The sequence below is a fragment of the Trachurus trachurus genome (genome assembly GCF_905171665.1).
Source record: "Trachurus trachurus genome assembly, chromosome: 20".
Taxonomy (NCBI): Eukaryota; Metazoa; Chordata; class Actinopteri; order Carangiformes; family Carangidae; genus Trachurus; species Trachurus trachurus.
In genome coordinates, this window is record NC_139911.1 from 25,176,563 (window position 1) to 25,202,367 (window position 25,805).

Here is a 25,805-nt window from a genome sequence, read left to right on the forward strand (position 1 = left end):
GACTCTGGCTCTGGTGGCTTGATCATGTGCAGCTGTAGTTTGCTGATACGGCTGCTGGATGAAGTTATGTTTAGCATAAAGTTAAGTGGTAGCGTTCCCGATGCCAGGTGTGGTTTCAGTGTCTTCAGTCAACACACCCCCAGTGTTCCAGAAAGGAGAATGCTGATTATGTTTTGTATAAAACCTCATTTGTTTGTATTTATTCAGAGTTGGCATGGTGTTATATGGCACTTTTTCTGCATTGTGGCAAATTCAAAACTCCTATGTAGAATCAGTAGTGAATCAGTTCACAGTGGAAAAATAAACTCATCAGTTGCATATGTTGAGCAAACTCTATGTAACGGAGACATCAGCTCTTTTACAGCTCCCCAACAATTCTTACCTTCTTCCTCTACATGATTGTATCTGTGCTGCACTGATTATTGATCAGCTGATACAATCAGGCTAAAGTGCAGGTATAGTGCTGGCTGTGCTGCTGGTCTGATTCTAGTCTGGATGCTTCATGGTGATTGATGAGTAAATGTGCCAAACAATAGTTATTAGGCCTATTTATCATTACAATATTAACACTTGAAATAATGGTAATTAAGACAGAATTGCAGCATTCCATTGATTATCTTTGATTCCTTAATCTTTTTTCTTTCCAGATCTTTTAAAAGTTACACTCCCTGATTGTGTTACAGCTGCTATCAGGTCCACATCCTCAAATGTCCTCATAGATGTTTTAAGCCAGGAACACACCGCCCCGACGCGCCCCGACGCCGACGGCCTTGGTCTGACGAGTCTGTCGCCTCTCGTCGGCCACAGTCGGGAGAAAGGAAACAGTGATGGAGCACAAACATTAAACAATACAATTAATCGGACATAGCGAGAGGCAGTGGGGCTGTATATATTTGTACATACATCTCTGACAGAACAAAACAAAAACTATCACTTATACAGAGGAAGGACACGCTTCAGGAAGGCAACTAACTTATAAATAACTTTTCTTTTATCCGACTGTAATAGCAAAATTAGTTTAAACATAGGTAGGCGACAAACATAATACTAGGGTGGTCACATAACCTCCGGCTTCTATCGAGTCCTTTATACCTTCCAGTAACTTTTGCTATTCTTCTATTGTTTACTCTGAAGTGGCAAATGGTCTGTCTATACTTTTGGTTTGAACACAATAAATACTTTTCTAGTTTAAACTCTTGTTTAAACTCAATGTAGATGTCACATAATGTCATGCTACCAAGTTCACTCCTCCATGTCTGCAGGAACTGATCTTTCAGTCTCTGTTCGACAGTTAGCTTCAGCCAGTCAGAATTAATACACTTTTGAGAGAGCCAAAGATATGACAACCCACAATCATCATTTTAACTGCAACAAAGTGCGTACCTCCCCAGCTCTCCATAAACCATATTGTTACAAGTTGTTTTTTTACTTTTAAAACAAATTTAAGAAATTTAAGGTGCAAGTTTTTCTAACAAATCAATTTTTCCATACCCCTAAACCTCACACGCATATAACATGACCGGCGAAACCAGTTTGTCAAAGAGCTCTAATGTGACATCTATAGGCAAATCAAATGTTCTACATTTACAAAGGAGGGCATACATAGCACGGGGCGCTTTCGTGTCCAGCTTATCCATAGTGGCTTTAAATGAGCCCTTATAATTCATAGTGATTCCAAGATATTCAAAACAATGGACAATCTCTAAATTTTCTCCATTACAGATAAACTGAAATTTGCTGATGTCAGCTTTTCTATGGCCAAAGACTGTAACTTTAGTCTTTTCACTGTTGATCTTTAATTTCCATTTCTCCTGACGCCCGACGAGCCCCAACTGAACATGTTGAATCTGCCCCGACGAGACCCAACAGCCTCCGACGCAGACGAACACACCAAACAGACGACTGTCGGGCCGGTGTGTTCCTGGCTTTAGACGTGAAGTTCCCATTTAGCATTTAGTTTTGGACATTTGATTCAATGTTGGTGCTGTTACAAACTAGGATTGTGCTTTTAAATCACCACACTATTTTCAAACTCTGTTATGTTTGTCTTCTTTTGTTGTTTGTTGACAACCGCCACACTGCCCCCTACAGACTGTTAACAGAGTTTATCAAAGTAGGGAACCTGCAGGCGCTGAGAACCTTTAGAGTGCTGAGAGCCCTGAAAACTATCTCAGTCATCCCAGGTAAGGCCTCACCACCACCACCAGGGGCAACAAGGAATGGAAAAAAACCAAACCTTGTCATCGTATCGTCGTCGTGAACGTCCTTTCGTGTCCGTCTCATGTCTACCATGTCTTGCAGCGCCAGCCCCCAACCCACCGTCTGCTCACTGCCCAATCAGGCGTTTGCAGGTGTAATCACCTGGTCTGAATAAAGAGATGGTGAAGTCAGATGCGTCAAAGCCAAAGACTTGACTATGGAAATATATTAACCCTGACACAAGTTTAATGGCCATTCAGCTAATATTCTGGGTGTTTTATCAATTTCTGAGTTACATAAAATGATAAACTGTTGAACAAAACCAACCAGGTTCTAAAGGCACATGCTCTGTCACATCTTTAAAGTGCCTTGGTAACCTCAAGGAAATTTAAATCAAAAGCAGCTGGACTTGGTTATTTGTCTAGGAAGACGTTTCACCTCTCATCCAAGAGACTTCATCAGTTCATGTTCATCTGACCAGGCTGGGACTGGTCCAACCATCTGGACCAGTTTTTCCTTGAGATAACTATGACCTGGACAAATGAGAATATTCACAGGCTGAAGTGCCTTTGTAGTTGCAACATACAGTGCAAATGTAGTTACATGACAAGACAAGATTATTTTTATAACCCAGTTTGTGTCAAAGGGCTTTACACACCATCATAACAACGTAACAACATCCATCCTGAGACCCTCACATTTACAGAGGAACTGGTACAATGTTGAAAATATAATGATAAAAACAAATCACTGCTAAAGGATACTTGGATAGTATGTTTAATGCCCAAAATGCAGGGTGAATAATAAAATAAAACAATTACCCCCTTAGTCAACAACACCTAAAATGTAAGGTAATAATATAAGGTGTTCTAAAACATTTTTAAATGATTCCTAAACTAAAAAGTTGTTCTAAAATGTTGGATAACTGTTGATGAGACTTGTGGTCCAATTAGCAAAGAGGCTAACACTGTTTCCTAATGTTACTGGCACATGAAACACATTTGCAGTGTACACCAGGGAAGTAACCAAAGCAAACCAATGTGCGTTTCACTACTAACTGTGGAAATGGAAATTCATTTTTTTTGATGACGATTTGTAGACACTAAGTAAAAGTCATTGGCCAAGAAAAGCCAGACGACAGATACATTTTGCATATTGAGGAGCAGGAAGGGAGCCTTATTCCAGCATCAATGATTTGCTACTAGTTTTATTAATGTTCTTAAAAATCATGTTTTTTTTATATAAACATTTAAAATGATAAATAAATATAGCATAAATAACAACAAATAAACTAATAAAAATGAACCCAATGAAATTATCATTAGCTACAATTCCAACTCAAAACGTATTTTGCAAACACCCAGATTATTAGTCAGTAAATCAAGGAAATTAGTTGTATTGCAGAGGTATAAATTGTTAGAAACTTAGGCTTCACAATCTGAGTATCTTTGACTTAACTTGTCTCTGATTTATATACATGTGTTAGGCTTTGATTGTCTGATTTCCCCTTCAAACAGTCGAAGTCTCTGGCTTGAACGTCTACGCTTGTTGTCTCTACTGTATCTCTCTTTCTGTCTCTATAGTATCTCCATCTTTCTATCCCTCTGTGTCAGCTCGTTGTTGTTCAGTGTGGTCATACCCTTCTGCGTGTGTCTGTTTTTGTGCTTCTGTCTCCTGGCTTGTTGCAGATATGTGACTGAGTTTGTGGACCTGGGTAATGTGTCAGCCTTAAGGACGTTCAGGGTGCTACGAGCGCTCAAAACCATCTCTGTCATCCCAGGTGAGGAAGCAAACACTGAGGAGAGCATCAGACTCACCCTCCTGGCCTGCTGCTGGAACCACTAAATCAGTGGCTGTGTTTGGAATCTCATCCTGCATACTACCTACTGAACACTAATACTTAGATTTACACTGCCACATAGGTAGTATGCAGAAACAAACACTGACGTCTTCCTGGAAAAATGGTTGTGAGTGGACATCAGAGGTGTAGCAAAGAGCAACTTTACATAAAACAATCAAACAAATGAAAAAATTCCGACATTGAAATGGCTCCAAATGCTTAATCAAATGTTGGTTATTCCTATGTTTACCATATAAAATGAAGACAAAAGCTGCCAGTCTACAAAGGTCCTGCCTTGGCATCATAGACTGAAACCAGACCTGAGACCTGTTCCTGTCCTTAGCATGGCTCCTGTCACCCACTGTAGCAACCTTGATGAGCCCAATACTTAGATTTAAAAGTCCCCAGGCTCTTCTTTGTGTTGTTGATAGACTAAAACACAAGGGATTCAAATGTTCGAGCTTTGCTCCCAGGAAAAGAAGGTCACATTTCCCGGCCCCATTGAAGGAGCCTTCAGAATGTGGCAGCCTTCGAGGGCCGTGACACAACTGGTCCTCAAAAGCAGAAGTAAGCGATCCGGTGGTTTTGGCTAACTTCCTGTCAGCCGATGGAGTGGGAGCGGGCCTATGTTCCCACAGCCCTATGTTCCCACTGGACTCTCTCTACCTATCTGGACTCTATCTATCTGGCCTGTCTAGCCTCTACCGGGTCTTTTTTTACTAAACTTAACCAACTCTTTTCTTTATTGCCTAAACCCAATCAATGGTGGGACCAAAGGGCTGTGGGAACATAGGGCCTAATTTTCAGTGACAACAAAAGTTAGAAATGTGGGAACATAAGGCTGTGGTAACATAGGAATGACCCCGATGGAGTTAGCAGTCCCCGCCCTCGTCCCTACGTCACCACATTCAGGCACATCCCTTGGCTGCACACACAGAGAGGACCGCCCCTTTATGCCGTTCTCTCTCCTCATTGGATAAAGGTTGTAGGATACAAGGAAAGTTTTCTCCTGGGCTTACAGCAGAGCAGAGTGACTGACAGACCCGTGTTTCAGACCAAGATACAACTATTTAAGACTTATATTAACACAAACATTCAGCTTACTTCTACTTTAATTGTATATGTAGCCTATAATTGAATTTAAAAGTTTCATGAACTTTACTTTTAACATAATCCACTTTTGGGTTAGGGCTAACCCTAACCCTTTTAGCATCTTGTAATGTCTAAAACTGGTTGAATCAGGATCTTTTATAGTTTAGCTTTCAACATAACTGAAATAACAGCTTTAACCCTCTGTGACTGGCACAGTTTATGATATTATTAAAATAACTGGGTCCTGATATATACTGTAGCAACTAAAGGAGCGTTTCCACTGCAGGTGTTCCTGGTAAAGGGAAGGGGTAGGAACTTTTACAGGAACTGTCCTCTCACTCGGTGGCCGTGTCTCCACTGCAGTATAGGACTCAGTATGCTCAACAGTTACGATCATCACGCAGTCGTTGTGCAGCATTTTATTTATTTTTTACTGCTCTTGTTGTTGTTGTTCTTTCCTACAGTATAGACACCTTCCCAAAAAAAAGCTGTGTTTTTTTAATTGTTGTTTGATCGTTGCGCAATCGTGTGATCAACTACTTACTTATATGTATTTATCATACTTCTTTCGGCCAACGGCCCTGGCCCCGCAAAATAACCCCGAAGTTCCTGCACTGGAAACGCACTTTATGTTAAAAAGCTATAATTAATGATGAAGTTTTGAATGAGAGGATGGAATACATCATTGGACGACAGCCTAACTTTGTGTTGGTGGAAACCATCAAATGGGAGGCTACAAAACAAGCTGTTGAACTACATTTAATCTTTGAACAAGTTACTAACAGAATAAATGCTAGCTACATCTGATGTGGGGCTGTGTCCACCAAATATGCTTACAAATGAGTCCTTAAAGGGGTAGATCAACATTTTGTCAACTTGGCTCATTGCCATAATCCCTATAGTCATAGCAGTAGGTTTGTTACCTTTAATTGTCGGTGCAAGCTATTTTTAGAACGGCAGAGCAGAGCCGTGAGCTGCTCAGAGCTACGCTACGGAGGCTCATGGGATTTCTTGGTTTCCCTCATCAAACTCATCAAATACACAATCCAACAACTCCAAAACGCTCTGGTGGACAAGTTGTGACCTGCACATTCACCACGTTATGAGATAACAGAACGTTATGAGACAAAGTTTTCGAGGTAAATTCATGCAAAACCGCTGATGTGCATTCCTGTCGGGGGCAGTTTTTCAGCAAGCAGTCTCTGCATTTACCTACATTCTGTTATTTTCTCATAGTGTGGTGAATGTGCAGGTCACAACTTGTCCACCAGGGCGTTTTGGAGTTGTAGCTCTGAGCAGCTTGTGGATCTGCTCCACCGTTCTAAAAATAGCTTGCACCGACAATTAAAGGTAATTAACCTACTCCTAAAACTATAGGGATTATGGCAATGGGCCAATTTGCCAAAATGTTGAGCTATTCCTTTAAATCGAGCCATGTCTCAGGTTGTGTTGTCGTCGGTAACAGTATGTCCCGCCCCTTCTTGAATTTTGATTGGTCGGTGTGAGAAAAGTGACATTGATGAGCGCTGCACTGTTGTAAAAGTGGAATAGATTTCTTCATGTAGCGCTCAGAGCGCGGCAGCAAAAAAACAGTCACCGCCAAGAGCATTTTTTCTGCTGAGGGCGCTGAACGCTATGAATGTGTAACTTCATAGGATCTGTAGCTATAGAAAGTAGATGCTGTGAGTGTAAAAAGCACCTTTGGTGGACACGGTCCAATAATCATCAGCAGACATTCTCCATTTCAGAAAATGAGAAGCAGCTTAATGAAGTTGCTTGAATGCTAATATGCAGGGGAAGGAAATCTCATTGTCTCATTGGTTTTACACAAGAAGTGAAGCCAAGAATGTACGACTCATCTTAAAAGTTCTCAACGTTTTGATGTTCACTCATAGTAGGCTACGGTTCCAAACAGGGATATCCAAAGTCTACTCATCATTGTCGCAGTCTAAAACCAGGCAATGACGAGGAAACCAGAACAAAGATATCCAAAAAATGGCAGGGAGAAGACAAGACACAAATCACACTAGGGGGAAAAAACTCACAGGAAGGATGCTGGAATAATAGTCAGCTGATTTAGAAGATCTGGCAAAAGATACAGAGGGACACAGGAGGGACGGAGAGACAATTGGGCACAGTTGAAAGACAGGGCAGGGAACAGGTGCAGGAAAGACCAGGGAGTAAAGATACCTAACACAAGTGTAAAACAGGCTTTCAAAATAAAACAGGAAGTGCAGCGACAAACCCTAATCTAATACACAGAGACTTGACTAACCAGTTATGACACACTGTACATAGGTCTGGTTTAATGTTCATCTAAAAACATCTTAGTCAAAGATTCAATCTATCATTGGCGTCATGGGTGAGTTCACCCTTTTAAAATAACAATGCTTTCTCCTCCACAGTGATACAAATTTCAAAATTCAAATGTGCAAGTACTTCCTCTGCTCCCATTGGCTGGCCTCTGTATGTCTCCACTCTGCATGTTAGTATGTAGCGCCACTGACATGTGATCAAAAACATAGTGACGCCATTGTGGTGGCTGTGTGATAACAATGTCACATACATATATGTAACATATTAGAAGCAACCTGTGACAGAGCATGTGAAGTAACTGCAGCCATGGCAAAACATAGTCATAGCAGCCATTCATTAGTTTACAGACAGCTGTGTGTTGACCAGAACAATCTGACTCTATCAGACAATAAGATCCATTTTTAGTGTCTGTTTCTAATGAACTTTTCAACTGATTGAGAAGAAACTGGTTGTTTCTTTGATGTGGTAAGATCTGGACGTCTACATGTCTGTTCCCTATTTGCTTTGAGTGTTCTTCCTGTTTTTACCATGTGTGTGTTGTGTTGTGTTGTTTTGTGTTGTGTTGTTTTGTGTAGGTTTTGTAACAGTTTTAAAGCTGCTGTTGGATGAAAGCTTTCCATCTACATTTGACAAGAAAGGAAAAGAAATATGAATGTGAAATTTTAATTTTACGAATCTGTGAAGCTTTTCCTCCAACAACAATATTATATTTATATTGTATTGACTTTTTTGGTGTACATTTTTTAAATATTTTTTTTTTATCACATATACTCTATTGTGCATAAAGATGGCTACCCTTTAGTTTCACTCCATAACCTCAGGGTTATTATTGACAAATTTTCACCAGTCAGATTATTTACAACTCTGCCACTATGAATCCATTTACAATTGAAATATTTTGGATTTGGTGGGAAGCTTGGATAATGATGTGAGTTCAGGTGGTAGTCATCTGATCCTTTATCTTGCTTTAGACAAACATGTTATTTAAACCAGATGACTGGGTTCAGTTTCAAAATTGGATTTTTACAAAATAGACAACATAGTTTTATGGTTAAGTAGAGTCAGCCCTTTCTCAAACTGCTGTAGATGTGGGTTTTCCATATGCTAATCTTGTCTGCATCCCCGGTGGTCCCTTAGGCCTGAAGACCATCGTCGGCGCTCTGATCCAGTCTGTCAAAAAGCTTGCTGATGTGATGATCCTCACCGTCTTCTGCCTGAGCGTCTTTGCCCTCATCGGCTTGCAGCTCTTCATGGGAAATCTGCGTCAGAAGTGTGTCCGCAGCACAGTGCACTGTGTCAACGGCAGCCTGCCGGCCAACACCTCCTTCTACTGCAACAACAAGACCTGGGCCTCCATGAAGGACTTTATCAATGACGACGGTGAGGATCAGACTCTCAACACTTATTTGGCTTTTTACTGTTTCTGAAGCAGGGCTGTTGCACAGTATAGGGGAGAAAGGTGATGATAATTCTAGGGGCCCAGCACCCAGTAGGGCCACAAAAAACTCCAGTAGTCTAATCTTTGTATGACTGAATAATACTGCATAAGACCCTGACTAATACTCATAGTAATGCTGCATTAGCATCAAAACAAAGTAGGCTAATAAGAAATGATAATACATACGTAATCTATAAAAAAAGAGAAGAAAAGTCAGGGGGCAGGGGCCCTCTTTAGTATTCTTTCAGGGGGCCCAGAATTCCTTGCAACGGCCCTGTTCTGAAGTGAAGTCGGGGGTTCATACTGGAAGTTCTGACAGTCAGTCAGGCTACTTTGGATCAGCTCTATGAATATATTTTAGAGATTAAAACAGGAGGCGGGAGGGAGGTTGTTTGTGTTCTCCTACTCACGCACTCCATTAGAGAAAATCTTTAAATATCTGTTTTGAGAAATGCCTCTTGTACTCACTCAAGATCTTTGCTGAGTCTGACAGTGATGAGGTTTCCTGGTGTGATCCAGCTTCCCTGTTCAGCATCAGGCCAGAACTTCAGAAAATGACAGCAGCAGCAGTAGTAGTAGTAGTAGTAGTAATAGTAGTGTGTGTGTGTGTGTGTGTGTGTGTGTGTGTGTGTGTGTGTGTGTGTGTGTGTGTGTGTGTGTGATTCTGCAGTGATGGTGTTTCCTAAATGGACTGGACGATGTCATGTTGGCACTGTGGTTACAACCGACATCAATAAAGACACACATACACACAGTATACACACACTGTTAGGGTTTGTATGTACAGGCAGTTCACAGTACATACTGACACACACACACACACACACACACACACACACACACACACACACACACACACACACACACACACACACATGCACACATGCACACATGCACGCACGCAAAGGTCTTGCGAGGTTATTTGGTAAATACACCAATTGACATATATATATATGACATATAAGGCATCCTGACCTGGGAACATAATATATGTTGACACACACACACACACACACACACACACACACACACACACACACACACACACACACACACACACACACACACACACTATATATATATATATATATAAGCATAGTAAACACAGCCCACACACACATGCATGGACACACAGGTGGAGGTCAGGGTTAAGGAAACACTTAACGCTGCTGTTAGATGAAACCTGAGCTGCATCGCATCTTTTCCTCTCATGTGACTAAAACACTGAGCTGTTGGTGTCACTGCACTGTCATGTACTGTCGGCTTCGGCCCCAGTTTTACTGCATCTCCTGGAATCATCTCCTGCATTTTGATTTCAATGCATGAACTTTGATTTATTCGCTTGTGTTTTAGTCCGACACATCTGTTTGTATCCCTGTTCATCTGCAGAGATCTGTAGAGTTATTGTTTGATTCAATCAATCAATCAATCAATCAATCAATCAATCAATCAATCAATCAATCAATCAATCAATCAATCAATCAATCAATCAATCAATCAATCAATCAATCAATCAATCAATCAATCAATCAAGCTTTATTTGTATAGCACTTTTCATGGCCATGGCAGCTCAAAGTGCTTCACATGATAAAAACAAGGAACACATATTGGGAGACACACATACAGGACATTACACATATGCATTCACACAGTAGTTTTAGAACATTGGATTTTACTCAATCATTTGCAACGGGGAAAACACTAGATAAAATGAAGTAAAATAGATAAAATGAGAAGAAGAGAAAGACACTAGATAAAATGAAGTAAAATAGACAGGTGTAATGGGATAAAATAGAATAAAAATGGATGAATTAAAATAGAATAAAAAATAGAATAATAATAAATACATAAAATAAATAAAATAAAATAAATGTAATTTAATGTTATATAACGATAAAAATAATAAGAATCAGTTAAAAGCCAGGCTAAAAAGGTAGGTCTTCAGTTTGCTTTAAAAATGTCCAGAAGTCCTAGATCTATTTGTATTTCCTTACATGGCTGCCATCTTATTTAAGACCTCCTTTTAATTAATTTGACTTTGCATACTAACTCATTTATAGAGGCGCAAGCCAAAGATTTAAAAACAGTCGTGTCATATTTTCCAGGTACAGTACTCCTCTTGACTCTGTCCTGCAACAAGAGAAGAGTTTCCTCCCCAGGATAAACAGGCTTCCTCATTATCCAAAAACAGATGTGTAATTATTACAGTAATCATATGTTTTGCTGCAGCCCAGAGACCTGCTCTGACCAGATGTGACAGTGAAGGGCAGTAGAGGCCTTACGTCCCACCTCAAATAAAGCCAACTTTGAGTTGACAGTAATGGGGTTTGTTTGGACATACTGCCCGTTGCTAATGTGCCTTCTATTTATTCATTTCCAGTTTGCTTTGCCATCCATCACATTAAAAAAATGTCCCCTGCAGGCTTCCGTATCGACCTTTAAAAGCTGCTGTGAAACCTGAGAGCTTGGCTACTGCATTGAAAGCTCTTCCCATTCGGCTGATCTTAAAACAGCCTTCACAGGGGGAGATCAATGGTGGATGCGCTCCATCCATTCACTGTCTATACCACTTATCTGTGCAAGGTTGCAGGGGGGCTAGAGCCTTGTTCCGGGGCGAGGGCGGGGTCACCCTGGACAGGTCGCCAGTCAATCACAGGGCTGACGTTATAGAGACAACAATGCACACACACTCACGTTCACACCTTCAAGCAATTTAGGGTCTCCAGTCCACATATTGCAAATGGCCTTGGGCTGTGGAAGGAAGCTGGAGAAGCCACACAGGGAGAGCATCCAAACTGCACCCAGAAAGTCCCCAGGCATGGGAATCCAGTCCAGAGCTTCCCTGCTGAGAAAGGCCAAACATTTTCTCTTCATGCTGTGTTTGTTCTGGATGGTAGGAGCCAGCTGACTGTGGCTGGTGTCCCCACTGCTCCATGTTAGAGGGCATGACTAATGAATATCAACAGACATCATGTACCATCCATTCCCCTTCTGGTGAGGGGCAGACACAGCTGATGTCTCCAACAACAGCTTTAAAGGGATAGTTCAACATTTTGGCAAATTGGCCCATTGCCATAATCGCTATAGTCATAACAGTAGGTTTGTTACCTTTAATTGTCGGTGTAAGCTATTTTTAGAACGGTGGAGCATAGCAGCAGGCTGCTCAAGGCTACGCTATGGAGGCTAAGGGAATTTCTTGGTTTCCCTCATCAAACTTATCAAATACACAACCCAACAACTCAAAAATGCTGTCGTGGACAAGTTGTGAGCTGCACAATCACCACGCTATAACGGAACGTTACGAGACGGAGTTGTTTTAGAGGGAAATTCATGCAAAACCGCTGATGCGCGTTGCGTTCAGGGACAGTTTTTCAGCAAGCAGACTCTGTATTTACCTCGAAAACGGCTCCGTTTCGTAACGTTCCGTTATCTCATAGCGTGGTGAATGTGCAGGGCACAACTTGTCCACCAGAGCGTTGTGGAGTTGTTGGATTGTGTATTTGATGAGTTTGATGAGGGAAACCAAGAAATTCCATGAGCCTCCATAGCGTAGCTCTGAGCAGCCTGCCGCTCCGCCGTTCTAAAAATAGCTTGCAACGACAATTAAAGGTAACGAACCTACTGCTATGACTATAGCGATTATGGCAATGGGCCAATTTGCCAAAATGTTGAACTATCCCTTTAACCAGGAAGCAGCAACAGATTTAATCTTCCATCCAATCAGATCATGTTTATTTGTTTTCTCACACCTGACCAGAAAGATCCTTCTGATTCCTTCTTATTGACAAGTCCAGACTGGTTCCTGTGAACCACAGAGCTTTCTGTTCACTAAAACACATGGATGAGACACACTGTTGCACTGGGTTACATGTTGGTTCACCATGAACACACTGTTTATTCAGATTAAAGCAGATATCAGTGGAATGTTTTTGTTAATATAAGTCCTAAATAGTCCTATTTTCCGTCAGCAATCACTTACATGAAGTATTTCAGCCTAAACACGAGTCTCTCCGTCACTCTGCTCTGCTGTAACCCGAGGAGAAAATTTTCCTTGTGGGATACAAGTGTTATCCAATGAGGAGAGAGAACGGCATGAAGGGCTGTGTGTGCAGCCAAGGGATGCGCGTGAATGTGGTGACGTAGCACGAGGACCAATTGATGCCTGACAAGGGCGGGGGCTGCTAACTCATGGTGCGTTCAAAGAAACTCGTACTTTGTGTTTTTCCTTCCTGTGAAGTCATACCAGTTCGATCTGGTACGAGTTCACGGGTCGGAAGTTACGAGTGGCCGTTATAGGGAACTTTCACAGACAACAGGATGGTAAAAACACGAGCTACGGGTTACCTGGAACGCTACCAAGTCGTAGTTGTGACTTGAAGCTGTAACTTACGGTTTCAAAAGCCTGCCTTGAACGCAGCATTAGCCGAAACGGCCGTGAAGCTGATATCTGCTTTAAGCACACAAACACCGTCTGGCAAACCAAGCGCTGCTAAGCTTTCAAGCATTGACCACTGGCTGGCTGTCCAAATCAGTAATGAATTGTCATTGTCATGTATAATTATTTTACACGTACATACTGTATCATATATTTAACTTAATTCAAGTTACCATCCCAGGCAGCTGGACTTACAAACAACAACTGATACTGTAAGCACCCACTGCCTCCGTCCAATCAGGAATCATCAAAACCGTTAAATAGACCGTTGCTAGGAACGCTGCTCTGATCGGAGTAGCACAGAGCAAAAGAACTATGCAGGATATTTACCTTATGTTTCCTTTTTATAGTCTTTAAACGGCTTGGGATGAATTGTGATGTTAGATAAATTACTTGTAACTTGTTAGGGAGAGTGGAGGCTCTCTGAAAACCAAACCTGCGATCAGAGTCACAGCGCTCATGTCTGTGTCACAGCTTGGGATGGTAACTTTAAATGTATATATTATATGTGTGAATGTGACACCTGACCTTGAGACAGGTTAGCAAATTACAACACTAGGTCTTCATATGTGTTAAGAATACAGCATTTGATGGAAGATATATAAACTTTTTTTTTTTTTTTTTTTTTTTTTTTTTTACAATAAATGAATAATTGATTTATATATCCTGTTCACCTCTGAGCAGATTAACAGTGTCTAAATTTATTTTTCATCTGACCCATAATTCTCTACCGTCTCTGTCGTACCTGCAGACTTTACTGTAAATTTATCCCTTGCAGATGAAAATGCACAGAGGGGAGGACAGAGGCGTATTTAGTCTTGTCAGAGTAATTTGCAGCTCTTGAAATTGAAAAGAGATGAAATTAAGCCCACTCTGTCTCTGTATCCTGTAGAGACCATTTTTCCAACTTTCTGCTCAGTAAAATCTTCCCAGACGGGGGTCGCTGGCACACCTGAATAATGAGGCGCAGACCTGTAATGACTTGAGTCAACTGTTTCTGTCTGCTTTGTCCAGGGAGAAAGTGCCTCTGCATTAATGTCATTGCTTCCTGGTTACTTTGAGCTGGTGAACAAAAAGCTTGTCAGACTACAGAAGTTGTTGTTGGCTCCCAGATGCACCGGATAACAAATGAAAAGCTGCACTCCCTAAAAAAAAACCACACAGAAGCTTCAGAGAACCTGCTTTTGTTTGTCCAAGGGGGAATCTTTGCACATGCATGACCATGATAAAGGAGCAGAAGAGGATGGCTTTATCTTCTTTATAGACTTTGAAATGTTGAAGTGCTTTGTTTAAGTGAAACCTGTTTATTCTCAGCACAGCAGCTTCACTTGTTTCTTTTAGTAAATTAAGTGAAGCACGATAGGAACATAATGCCCATTGCCCACTTTTATATTTTCCACTTGAATGTAGGATAATCTGTTGTAATGGCTGGAGTTAAATATGTGTGGTCTGAATCATGTGTTGAATTAAAGATGAGTATCCTGAATGGTTGTTCCCATAAGGCAAACAGATGAAAATGTCAAGACAGCATTTAGGGTCTGTGTTTCTCTGAAAAGATGCTTCAGATGCCGAGATCCAGCTCCCAGGTCAGAGGGAACAACTCACAATGAATAAACAAAACAAAAGCATTCTGCTGTTGATGTGTAAAATGACTGTCACGACAACTCAATCAGAGTTAAAGGACAGTTCTCCCCACTATTTCAGTTTTGGCTTTGTTTTTACCTGGCAAACACAGACCATTACCAGGTGGGCTGACAAAGTTTGGGGCTAGCCTACTAAAATGTAATTTGTTAGAATACATTTTTATGAAAATCATCAATGACGAGCCTGTGAAGGCATAGTGACTCACAGATTCACTTATTCAGTTGGCCCCTCTGTCTCAGTTCAAAAAGATCTCAGTAGTGGATTTGATAAGAGTGTGAATATGAACACAACAATGTAAAGGTGGTGTCTGATGGTGTGGTTGGCCACCTGACCTATACCACTGCCTGTCCAACCGGGCCAGAAACCAGACCAATTTACTGATTAGGCTTATTTTCTAATCGTATGGAATTACTACCTATCTTAATTCGCTTTTATTTTTTCATCTAAGTGTAGCGCGATTTTGCTTCCTCCTGCCACACGTGATTGACGGGAGTGATGTAGTCACGTTCTGAGCCGACCATTCCTGAACCTTTGGGACAGGTCTGTCTGTGAGTGTGGATTTTCATTACCACCAGCTGTGAGCTCTACAACATAAAGTTGTGAGTAGCTACGTCCTGGACCAGAGGTGGAGGTAAAGAAAAATGTTGAGACCATCCATCATTTTGACAGATTGTAATTCACACCCATGGCCGTCTGGCCATGTGCAGTTGTGTACAATGAAACCTGTGGATAATCAATAAATGGAGCGGTGGATAACGTTATAACGATGTTATTAAGTCACTACGGTGAGAATTAGCTGGCTGGTGCTGTCAGTAGAAAACGCTGTAGTACCTCCTCTCGGCCTGTGTGGAGCTGTGGCGCTGTAGCGCTGCCACACAGAAACACCAACAACAGAGAAGAAGACAGAAAGCTTCCCCGCACGATTCAAACTCCTCCAAACATCACAAGTGGATTAAATGTTGACTGGGAGTCGTGTCAGAGTAAATATGAGGATCGATATTGATTTAACTGGCGAGATTCAGCTGCAGTGTCCGAGGGGCCGACAGTAGTCAGCTGTTGTTAAGTTATGTCCATAGACTGTTGCTAGGCTACATAGCGGTGTCTCGGTACAGGTAGAGCGGTCGGGTTATGACATCATCGTTCTGGGTGTCAGCTGCTTCAGCCTAGTGGCCTTTGAGAGACTGGACCTGAACATGTCCCCCCCAGTGGAAAGACGCTGTTGTTCCAACTTAGGTTTAGTGGCCACAGCGCCGCATACAACTCTTCTAAAGGTAACGTTAAGCCTTCTTTTAATGTATTTTGCCAGCCGTGGCATTGTTTATAGTTTATTAAAGCTGAGTGGGTTTGTCCTGTCTGGATGTGTGAATGTGTGAGTGTCTTCTGTATGCTGCTGCATCTGGCTGTGTGTCTGCTAGCTTCACTTGTTTCAGTGATGCGCTGTGGCTGCCTGCGTGCGTAAAGAGAGATGAGAGGCACGTGTGTGTGTTTGTGTGTGTGAGAGAGAGGTTCACTCACTTATTCATCTATTTATTTTTATTGTTATATGCTTTGGCATATGCTTTACCTTTACCTTTACCTTTTAAAAAGACCCGGTAGAGGCTAGACAGGCCAGATAGATAGAGTCCAGACAGGTAGAGAGAGTCCAGAGGGAACATAGGGCTGAGGGAACATAGGGCTGTGGGAACATAGGCACGCTCCCTTGGTAGCTATAGTAGGCTAACACATGGGTTAGCATGTTGATCGTTGACAGAAAACTGATGTCATCATCACGTATACCTTCAGATGTTGCATTCACTGAATGACCCATGGTTAGATGTGAAGCCGACTCTGATACTGGAACTGAGCTTAAAGGGATAGTTCACCCAAAATTCACTCATTATCTACTCACCCTCATGTGGACTAAGGGCTGGGAGAAGTTTCAGAGTCCTCCGTGGCTTCTCTGAGTTACAGCGGGGCTCCGTGCAGCACTGCATGTCCATATGATGGTTGCGAACGGAGCTGCAACACTGGGAGCTTCTGCTACAAACAAGCTTGAAACATAGACTTGTTTAATTTTTTTCTGAACAATTTCTCATGTTGGGGCTTCAAGAAGGACATTACAGACGAGCACTATGGAGGTATTTGGATGTTTTTTGGTGTGTCTTTTTGGACGAAGAAAAGTGAGCTCCGTTCGCAACCGTATGGACATGCAGTGCTGCACGGAGCACCGCTGTAAACTCAGAGAAGCCACGGAGGACTCTGAAACTTCTCCCAGCCCTGAGTCCACATGAGGGTGAGTAGATAATGAGTGAAATTTGAATTTTGGGTGAACTATCCCTTTAACGCTGTGATTTACACCTTCACATGTATCTTAATTTCTGCACTAGATTTAAACGAGTGGTCCCACAGTCCTGAGGGGCAGAAGCAGAATAAGTGGCAATAAGTGAAAACACCTGTTGGGTGGAGCATGGAGGTGTAGAGGAGCAGACAGGAAGAATCTCCTGAGCTGAAGTTTGGGAGAAACCAAATCTAACATGGAATTTTATCCTGTTTTTCTAGACAACCTCTACAAGGTGGAGGGAGCCAAGGATGCCTTAATCTGTGGGAACAGCAGTGACGCAGGGTGAGTGGTCGTCTCCGCTTCCATTTTCACACAGACTCAATAGCTGAGGATGATGGAGTTAAGGTGGTTGACTGTTTGAGCTGCTGGAGCCAGCTTCTGGTTGATGGGTTAAAGGTTTTGAGCTGCTGTTGTTGAGTATCTGTTGACACTCCATCATTTGGAACATTTAAATAGACATCTGTTTCAGAAATCACCTCCCTGTAGCTGTCTGCCTCTGCCATTTCAGATTATATCCCGTTAATAGGTTTTATAAAATAGAAATCCTAAGTGACAAACTGTGTTGCGAGGTCACTGTGACCTTTGACCTGTGAGCACAAAAATCTAGTCAGTTTGTCCGGTCCCCTGTTTCAGAAAGCAGGTTTAGTGAAGTTAGTTGGCTCAGAGTTAGAGGTAACTGACTCTGACTCTGAGTTAGTTACCAAGGCAACATACTCCGCGAAACTAACCTGCTCGCTAGCACTTTTTCTTCTACTAACCCTGAGTTTCTCCTCTCTATCTGACGCCTGAAGACTGTCAGCGGCGGCAGACAGGGCATGTGTACTCTGTCAGGAGGATTGTTAGAGGACAAACACGTTTGCAAACTAACCGCAAACTGCTAACAATATCTTTGACCGATTACTATCGTTTTTTGTTGTTGTTGTTATTATTATTATTTTAACACACGTGCAGACTTGCCTTCAGTCATATTTCACAGCAAAAAGTTACACAGGAGGACTTACAGTACAGTTACGCAGTGTGGTCCCATGAAGGAAGATCAGAGGAGAGGACAAACGTATTGGACATAGATACGGTATGCATCACCTGTGAAAATGGTGCTGCTAAAAAAAAAAAAAAAAAAAAAGGTGTGTCTCTGTGCTCCACAGCTGTCAGAGCAGCCTCTGCTGTCCCTCTCTCTTCAGCCTGCTGTTTGGCTGCTGCACGCTGTATAAAAACAGCTCAACATTGTAAGATCTAGCTGCTATTGCTGCTCAGCTGTAGCACCGTGTTTTATGATGGCAGAAAAAAACAAAAACAACTACATCGATCATCCTCCGGGGGCACAAGCCTTGTCACAGACACTCAATAGAGCGTTTGAGCCAGGTTTGTCCGCTTATGCGTATCGTATTCAAAGATGGCGATGCAACATGGCAACCTCCGGTACCATGGCAAGGCAAGGCAATTTTATTTGTATAGCCCATTTTTACAAACAGTTTGTCTCAAAGGTCTTTACATGGCATCAACATCCTCTGTCCTTAGACCCTCACTTCCACCGAGGAAAAACTCCATAGAAAACCCTTTTAACAGGGAAAACCAGGAGGAACCTCAGGGTGAGCAACAGAGGAGGGATCCCTCACCCAGGACGGACAGACGGGACAGAGATGTTGTTACAGACAAGACAACAGTTTATAACAGAGAATGTGGGAAACATGGAAATGTTAACAACAGCTGAAGGAGGAAACTTCTGGTAGGCAAGGGAGGCAGGGAGAGCAGGACAGCTTAAAGGAATAGTTCACTCAAAATTGAAATTTCACTCATTATCTCCTCCCCCTCATGTGGACTAAGGGCTGGGAGAAGTTTCAGAGTCCTCCGTGGCTTCTCTGAGTTACAGGGGGTCTCGGCGTAGCAGTGCATGTCCATATAACGGTTGCAAATGGATAGCAACTGTCTTCGTAACAAAAAGACACACCAAAAAACATCCAAATACCTCCATGCTGCTCGTATGTAATGTCCGTCTTGTATTGAAGCCCCGAAATGCGAAATTGTTCCGAAAAAAATTAAATAAGTCTATATTTCAAGCTTGTTTGCAGCGGAAGCTTCTCTTCCTGGTCGAATACCAGAGTTTTCTGTGCAAAGCGCCAGTCAAGTACGTTTAATGGTCCCATGAAAAACAATGAAAACCGGACATTTTCATGAATTTATAAAACCCGCCTGGACGCCCCGGACTGGACGTAAAAAGTGGACATGTCCGGGTAAAAGAGGAGGTTTGGTCACCCTAGAGGAAATATCATTGACAGGCAAACAAATGAATCCATTAGAGGAATAAAATCCCAGAAATATTGCATATGTAATTTCCTCACTTGATGCTTTCTTCAGAGCTTTGTCCATTAGTAAATCAGCTCGAAGCTCACCGTAAGCCATTGTTTAGTATACTTGTGTGAGGAGGGGAACAGTTTAAAGATAAATATCTGTGAGCAGTTTGTCTTCTGAGGTTGGGATTAGTTCAGGGCTGAGAAATACATGTGTGAAAAGGCTTTGATGTGTCAGGAGGGAAGAGGCAAAGACATCACTGTCTCTTTATGTTGATGTCACTCATCAGGCATGGCGGCTTGTCACTTCTAACCTCCAGATACGCTGCTGACGGTGTGTTTAGGGTCAGTTGAGTTCAGGATTTTGTTTTTCACTCAGTTTTTGGTCTGTGGTAGTTTTATGTGCTGGTGTTTTGCTAAATTTCCCATCATCCACTGTCTTGATATAGCACCATCAGATATGTCCCCCACTTGTGTGAAGGGTAATGGGCTCTTATAAAAAACAAAAAAACATTTCATCTAAAACAACACTTGACGTCCTTCTCCCGACTGTAGTTGAAGCCTGTGGATGTTTTCTGGTTGAGCTTCCCACAGCATAATGAAGCTGCATGTGTGTGATGGGCTGTGTGCGTCTTGCTGCTGGTAGCATGTTTTGCAGTGCTGTGTGACATATCTGTGCTGACTGTCCACTGTGCTGAGAGCAGGACGCTGACATACACTCTGAGTGACACAGCTATGACAATACCCTGTCTGTAAAAACACACTGTCATCCGCCTCACAGCAGCACAGCCTCTGGGAAGACGAGCTAGTCTGAAGCTAGCCATGCCACAAGAAATCTATCTGCAGATATATACTGTATGTAGCTAACAGGGAGCCAACTGATGATCCAATGAGGAAGAGAAGGAAGGAGAGGAAGTTCAGGAGAGGTGAAGCAGAAAGAAAAGGGCCAGAAGAAACACAGAGGGAAAGGACACAGTGGATGGATGTAGGGGTATCAGAGGAGACAGGGGAAGAAGACGGGAGAGGAAAAAGGAGGACGGGAAGAGGGAACAGGAAATAACAGTGAGATGGGAAAGAGGGGAGAAAGATGGGATATCCCAGATAAGTGGAACAGAAAGAGAAGAACACACAAGTGAAATAGGGCAGAGAAAGGAGGAGAGAAAGCCCCTCCACCTGAGAGAGGATGGATCAGGTTTCAGACATATGGAGATTGTAGAAGATTTCACAAAGACGAGAGAGAGAAAGGGGAGAGCACTGATGACAGTGATGATGATGATGATGATGATCACAGTGTTGTTTGCTTCCTCCGCTCACGCATGGTGCTGATTTGTCCAGCCTGGGGGCAAAGGTCATTGAGCTAACCCACTCTGACATACACACTGACACACTGTGACCTATACAACCAGCCGCAGCATACACAACACACACAACACACACAATCACAGGCACTGTATTATCCAAGTCCACTACAGCGCTTCGGGAACATTTGATCCAAGGTCAGTAGAAACTCTTAGCCTGGGTTTACCCATGCTGCTTTGTGCTCTGCAAGTCAGCCTGGAAACCATGGACCCAATTTTTCCCTCAATGAGGGAGCCAATCACAGAACGGGGAGGGGGCAGCAAGACGATGATGACACACCAAAGCGACTTTGTTGATAGCTTGTCCTTTCGGTGCAGCGTTAGAAAGTGTTTTTAAGTAGTTTAGACCAACAGTTTATTTTGAAAAATGAACGGGTGGTTCCAGACGGGATTATATCTATGAGGTAAAAAAATCACACTGTAGCCTATGGACAATTGTTTCAGCAGTTTTATTACAATAAAAAGTGTGTTACTTTACTGTCCGATTTACACGGCAGGCAGTTTCCTCTCTTAATTACTCTTAATTGTAAGTGATCAGGACGGCTCTCTTCCGCTGCTCCGCTCTCTCCCCACATGCCGCTTGTTGCTCCGCATTCCGCGGTCATGGAATTTGAAAATGTCATTTTCCAGGCCTGGAAAAGTCTTGAAAATATATATTCACCCCAAAAGTTTTGGAAAAGTCATGGATTTTTTTTTTAATGATAACATTTAGTAGTCTATAATGTTGATTTTAAAATTGATCAATAAATATTTCATATCGAAAAGTCTCGCGCATTGATCTGATCAGCCTCTGTTCTCGTCAGGTCACGCGTGACGTGTCGTGCGTAGCAAGCTGGTAGCAAGGTGCAGATCGGTGACAACATGCAGTTAAGCTCGCAAAGATGCCAGGAAAATGCTGCTTCAACAATATTTGGCTGCATAAAGAGATTTATAAATCATGGCTGGAGAAGACGGAGGACAAAGGCAAAGCCAAATGTGTCATGTGCAGGAAGACCTTTGATATCTCTAATACTTTTATTTTATTTAACCTTTATTTAACCAGGCGAGCAAATTAAGAACAAAATTCTTATTTTCAAGTGCAGCCTGAAGGGGAAGGGGGAGGGGGCATTGTCTAGCCATGCGAAGGGAGCTAAGCACCATGCTGCTGTGGCTGCCCGCGAAGCTAGTGCCATCACAAGCTTTTTCCGAGCAACACCTACACCCCAGACGGCCACTGTGACACCGCCGGCTGTTTGCAGCAGCAGTACCGCCACCTCCTCTTAATTCTGTTGTCACCAGAAATAAAGTGCTAACTTCAGAAGTTTTTTAGGCACTAAAGGTAGCTAATGCTCACTTTTCATACAAGTCATGTTAAGACGTAAGCCAGCTTGTCCAGGCTATTTTTCCAGATAGCCAAATAGTAACAAAAGTTTGCTTGTGGCGAAGCAAATGTGCATATCTGTGTACATTTGGACTGGCGCCCTACTTTAAAGGACTCACTTTACGTCGAGTGTCCTCGCAAAGATATGTCATGTTATTTGATGAAAGCCTGAATCACAAGCAACTGGATGTAACACAGCCATGCTTAAATTTTGCAAACAAATGCCAACGTTTCAGAGAGAGGATTGCGGCTCTGGCCCCATGTTAAAAACTACAACAACAAAAAAAAGGGCCACCATTCCGAATCTGAAAAAAGGTGTGCCACTTCGAAAAGTTGGTTAAATATGCTGTCGTAAAGCCAATTAATTGATTGCTGCGGTAGTCCAGTGTGGAGAGCAGCACGAATCCAGGAAGGGGTTCACATTCATAGTTGTTTGTCTTGTATATTAGCCCACTGTACATTATTAGCCGGCCCATGTTAACTGATGGTGTTGTTCACACAAACCAGACGCGCCGCCGGCTTGCGCCCTGCAGCGATCGTTTCATCTGGTGTATTTTCCGCGAGCAATCGTCAAGCCGGGCAGGAAGTCAAACAAAGACACACGAGAGAATCCAGTCCCTGACCCTTCAAAATAAAACATCGCGATTGACACCTTCGTAATAGCGGCCCCTCGGAAATTCGGAATGGTGGTCCTTCGGAAATTTTCTGAATAGCAGACCGTCGGAATGGCGGTCCTTCGGAATGGCGGTCGCCCCCCGCCACACATTGGTCTATGTATGGAAAACACTGGAAAAATCTGTTTGCGGCAGAAATAATTGATTGGTGGCGCACCACCACAGATAAATGAATGTATGAGAAACACTGTCAGTATCACAGTGATCCAACCATAGCTGTTTGTACGTCAGTGGCTACACTACAAATATGAGTAGCTAATGGCTAATTCAGAAGCAAATACATGCAAAAAGTGTTTGGCTCAGTCTTCAAGTAGGAGAAACAAGAATCTGAAACAAAAGCCTCAGCACTCTGAGAATGAAGGAGCTGAAAACAAAACAAAGCTTCATCAGACTGAGCTGGAGGCTCTTTAAACACTGTTTGTCTGTGTGCTTGACAATAGCAGAGCGCTAACTTCAGGTATTTTTGTATCTTGCATTATGGCGTCAGCATGCCTCAGGAGACAGCACATTGGCTGAGCTAAGCAGTCTGGCTGCATCTGCTCGGCCACACCGTTCTTTAACTGTCTGCATCTGCTGGGGAATGGCAATTACCTCAGGGTGGTGGTGGTGCTGTCACAGAGTGAACAAAGGGCGGAGAGAGAAAAAGGGAAAAGAAAGGAAGTAAAATAACAAAGTGATGTTGTTAGAGTAAAAAGGTCAAACGTTGTTAGATTGAATGGCCAACATTAAGGGCTTGAACCCTCACCGAGTCCTTTCCAATAAGATGTTTTCAGATGTTGAGTGTTTGCTTATAATGCTGATGATGCTTAAGCAAAGACATGTCAACATTTTTCAAAATGTCACATGCACATGGGTTGTGAGTGCATATGCAGACATTATTATCTAAATGTAGGCTGCACACACTGTAAGCAATGGCTCTGATGAATGAGGGGCCGTACAAGACATAATTCATTCTGGCGTTCTCACACACATACATTCTCCTTACACATACAGTACCTATATTCTCTCTCTCATACAGTACATATCAGGGTTTTCACTCAGCATTATTTCAGGGTTAAATAATGTGCTAATTAAACATTTTTCATGGTGCTCCTAAAGTAAACTAGCAAATGTTTGTGTAGAGCCCTGTATAAGCAATGTTCAGCTTGTCATTTTAAACATGTGTGTGTGTCTCGTGTGCAGACGCAAGTGACAAATATTTAGGCTATAGATGGACAAGCAACAACTTAATTAATCATCATTTTATTTATTGTATTTTGAAAATTGACCGGATTCTCTCGCCTTTTCTGTGCCCGACTTCCTGTCTGGTACGATCTGGTCTATTCAGCTTGACTGACAGCGCTCTCGGCACTCGTGGCTCGCGTGAAAAATAACTGAATCGATCTGAAGCGCTGCAGGCGCGCGCACTGCGCTCCAGAGCGCGAGATGTGCAACCAGGCAGACCGGTTAACATGTGCGGCTATCTGAAACTGCCTCCGCTCCAGAGCGCTGCGCTTCGGTTCCGCGTCCAGTGCGACCAGGCTGTTACTCTCACACACACATATTCTTGCTCTCACAAACATTTATTCTCCTCTCACATACATATATTCTCCTTCCATATACATATATTGTCATTCTCACTCGCATTCATATATATTCTCACTCATTTTAGGGATGTACGTTTAGATCTTTCTTTTCTGACTGATAACAGATTATTTACCTGATAAGATTAAAATGATCTATTAAACGTCTGTGACAGGCTTATGCCCATTGGCAACCCGACCATACCGGCTTTTTTTTTTAATAGGTTTTTTTTTTAATAGGGGCACTGTCCATTGGTGACAGTAGCAAGTGAGGCCACGCCCCCATTCCGGTGAAAACAGGCTGCTGGCTTTGACTGGTGTCAGCGTCGTAGTCCGTCTTGATTTGGCCTATCTAACATTAACCGGCCTGGAAACCTCCTGCAATAGCTAGCGTTTGTCAGGCAGACAGCTATATCACGTCCTTATATCGAAAAAAATAAAGATTTAGGGAATGTATGTCCATAAATCCTACCGGAGAATGAGCCCACTCAGCGGCGAGAGGTGTAGTATATAACGCTGAGTGAAACATGTCAATTAATTGCTGCCGTAGTACAGTGGTTAGAACAGCTACCTCAAGCATGGGCGACCAGGGTTCAAAACCCATTATATGTGTTTTTTTCCCCTTGTATATTAGCCCACACATTACGTACATTTTTAGAACGGAAATCTTCGGAATGGCGGACCTTCGGAATGGCGGTCGCCCCTCCTGAAGGGTTTACCACACAAGCACATGGACTAGCCGGGTCCCACGGCTTGTCATTTTTGTCCATTCTTCGTACGGCCTGAAGCCATAAATCTCTTCTTTTCCTGTCCCACTCTCTTAACTCATTGAGTGCCAACCACGTAATTTCTCGTTTTTCGTTCCCATGCGTTGAGTGCCCAAAACGTAATTTTACGTTTTTTGCTTTTTTTTTAAATTATGAAAATAGACACTTTAATACACATTATATGTAAATTTGGGGACTCTACGACGAGGAGAACTGAAATAGATGACGATCAAAGTCACATGACAGCTCATGATCTGGAAGTTTTTATCATAACTCGGCTTCTGCAAACGAGTTCTGCATGCAGATGCAGCAGCTGCTCTGCTCTCACCCGCGCTGCTGCTCCAGCTGCTCGAGCTGCTCGGAGCAGAAACAGGAAGCTCTCAGCTGACTGTCCCGCCCGGTCTTCAGCTGGAGCAACACCGTGTCCTCCCCAAAGTCCTCCCGCGGTAAAATCTGATGGTCTCTGGACCAAAGCAGACCGGCATCACCGACCCGTACCACAGAAGGACCGC

At 42.7% G+C, this 25,805-nt stretch overlaps 1 protein-coding gene across 1 annotated transcript in view; it reads left to right on the top strand.

Moving 5' to 3' along the window:
- The window catches only part of LOC311003567 (sodium channel protein type 3 subunit alpha-like), a gene marked incomplete at both ends in the record, with an annotated part of 242,843 nt that overhangs the window by 26,045 nt on the left and 190,993 nt on the right, over positions 1-25,805 (top strand). The window contains 3 exons of the mRNA XM_083995335.1: positions 3,888-3,979; positions 8,585-8,827; positions 17,503-17,566. Coding sequence (XP_083851461.1) covers positions 3,888-3,979; positions 8,585-8,827; positions 17,503-17,566 — 399 coding nt within the window. The remainder of the gene's footprint in view (positions 1-3,887; positions 3,980-8,584; positions 8,828-17,502; positions 17,567-25,805) is intronic.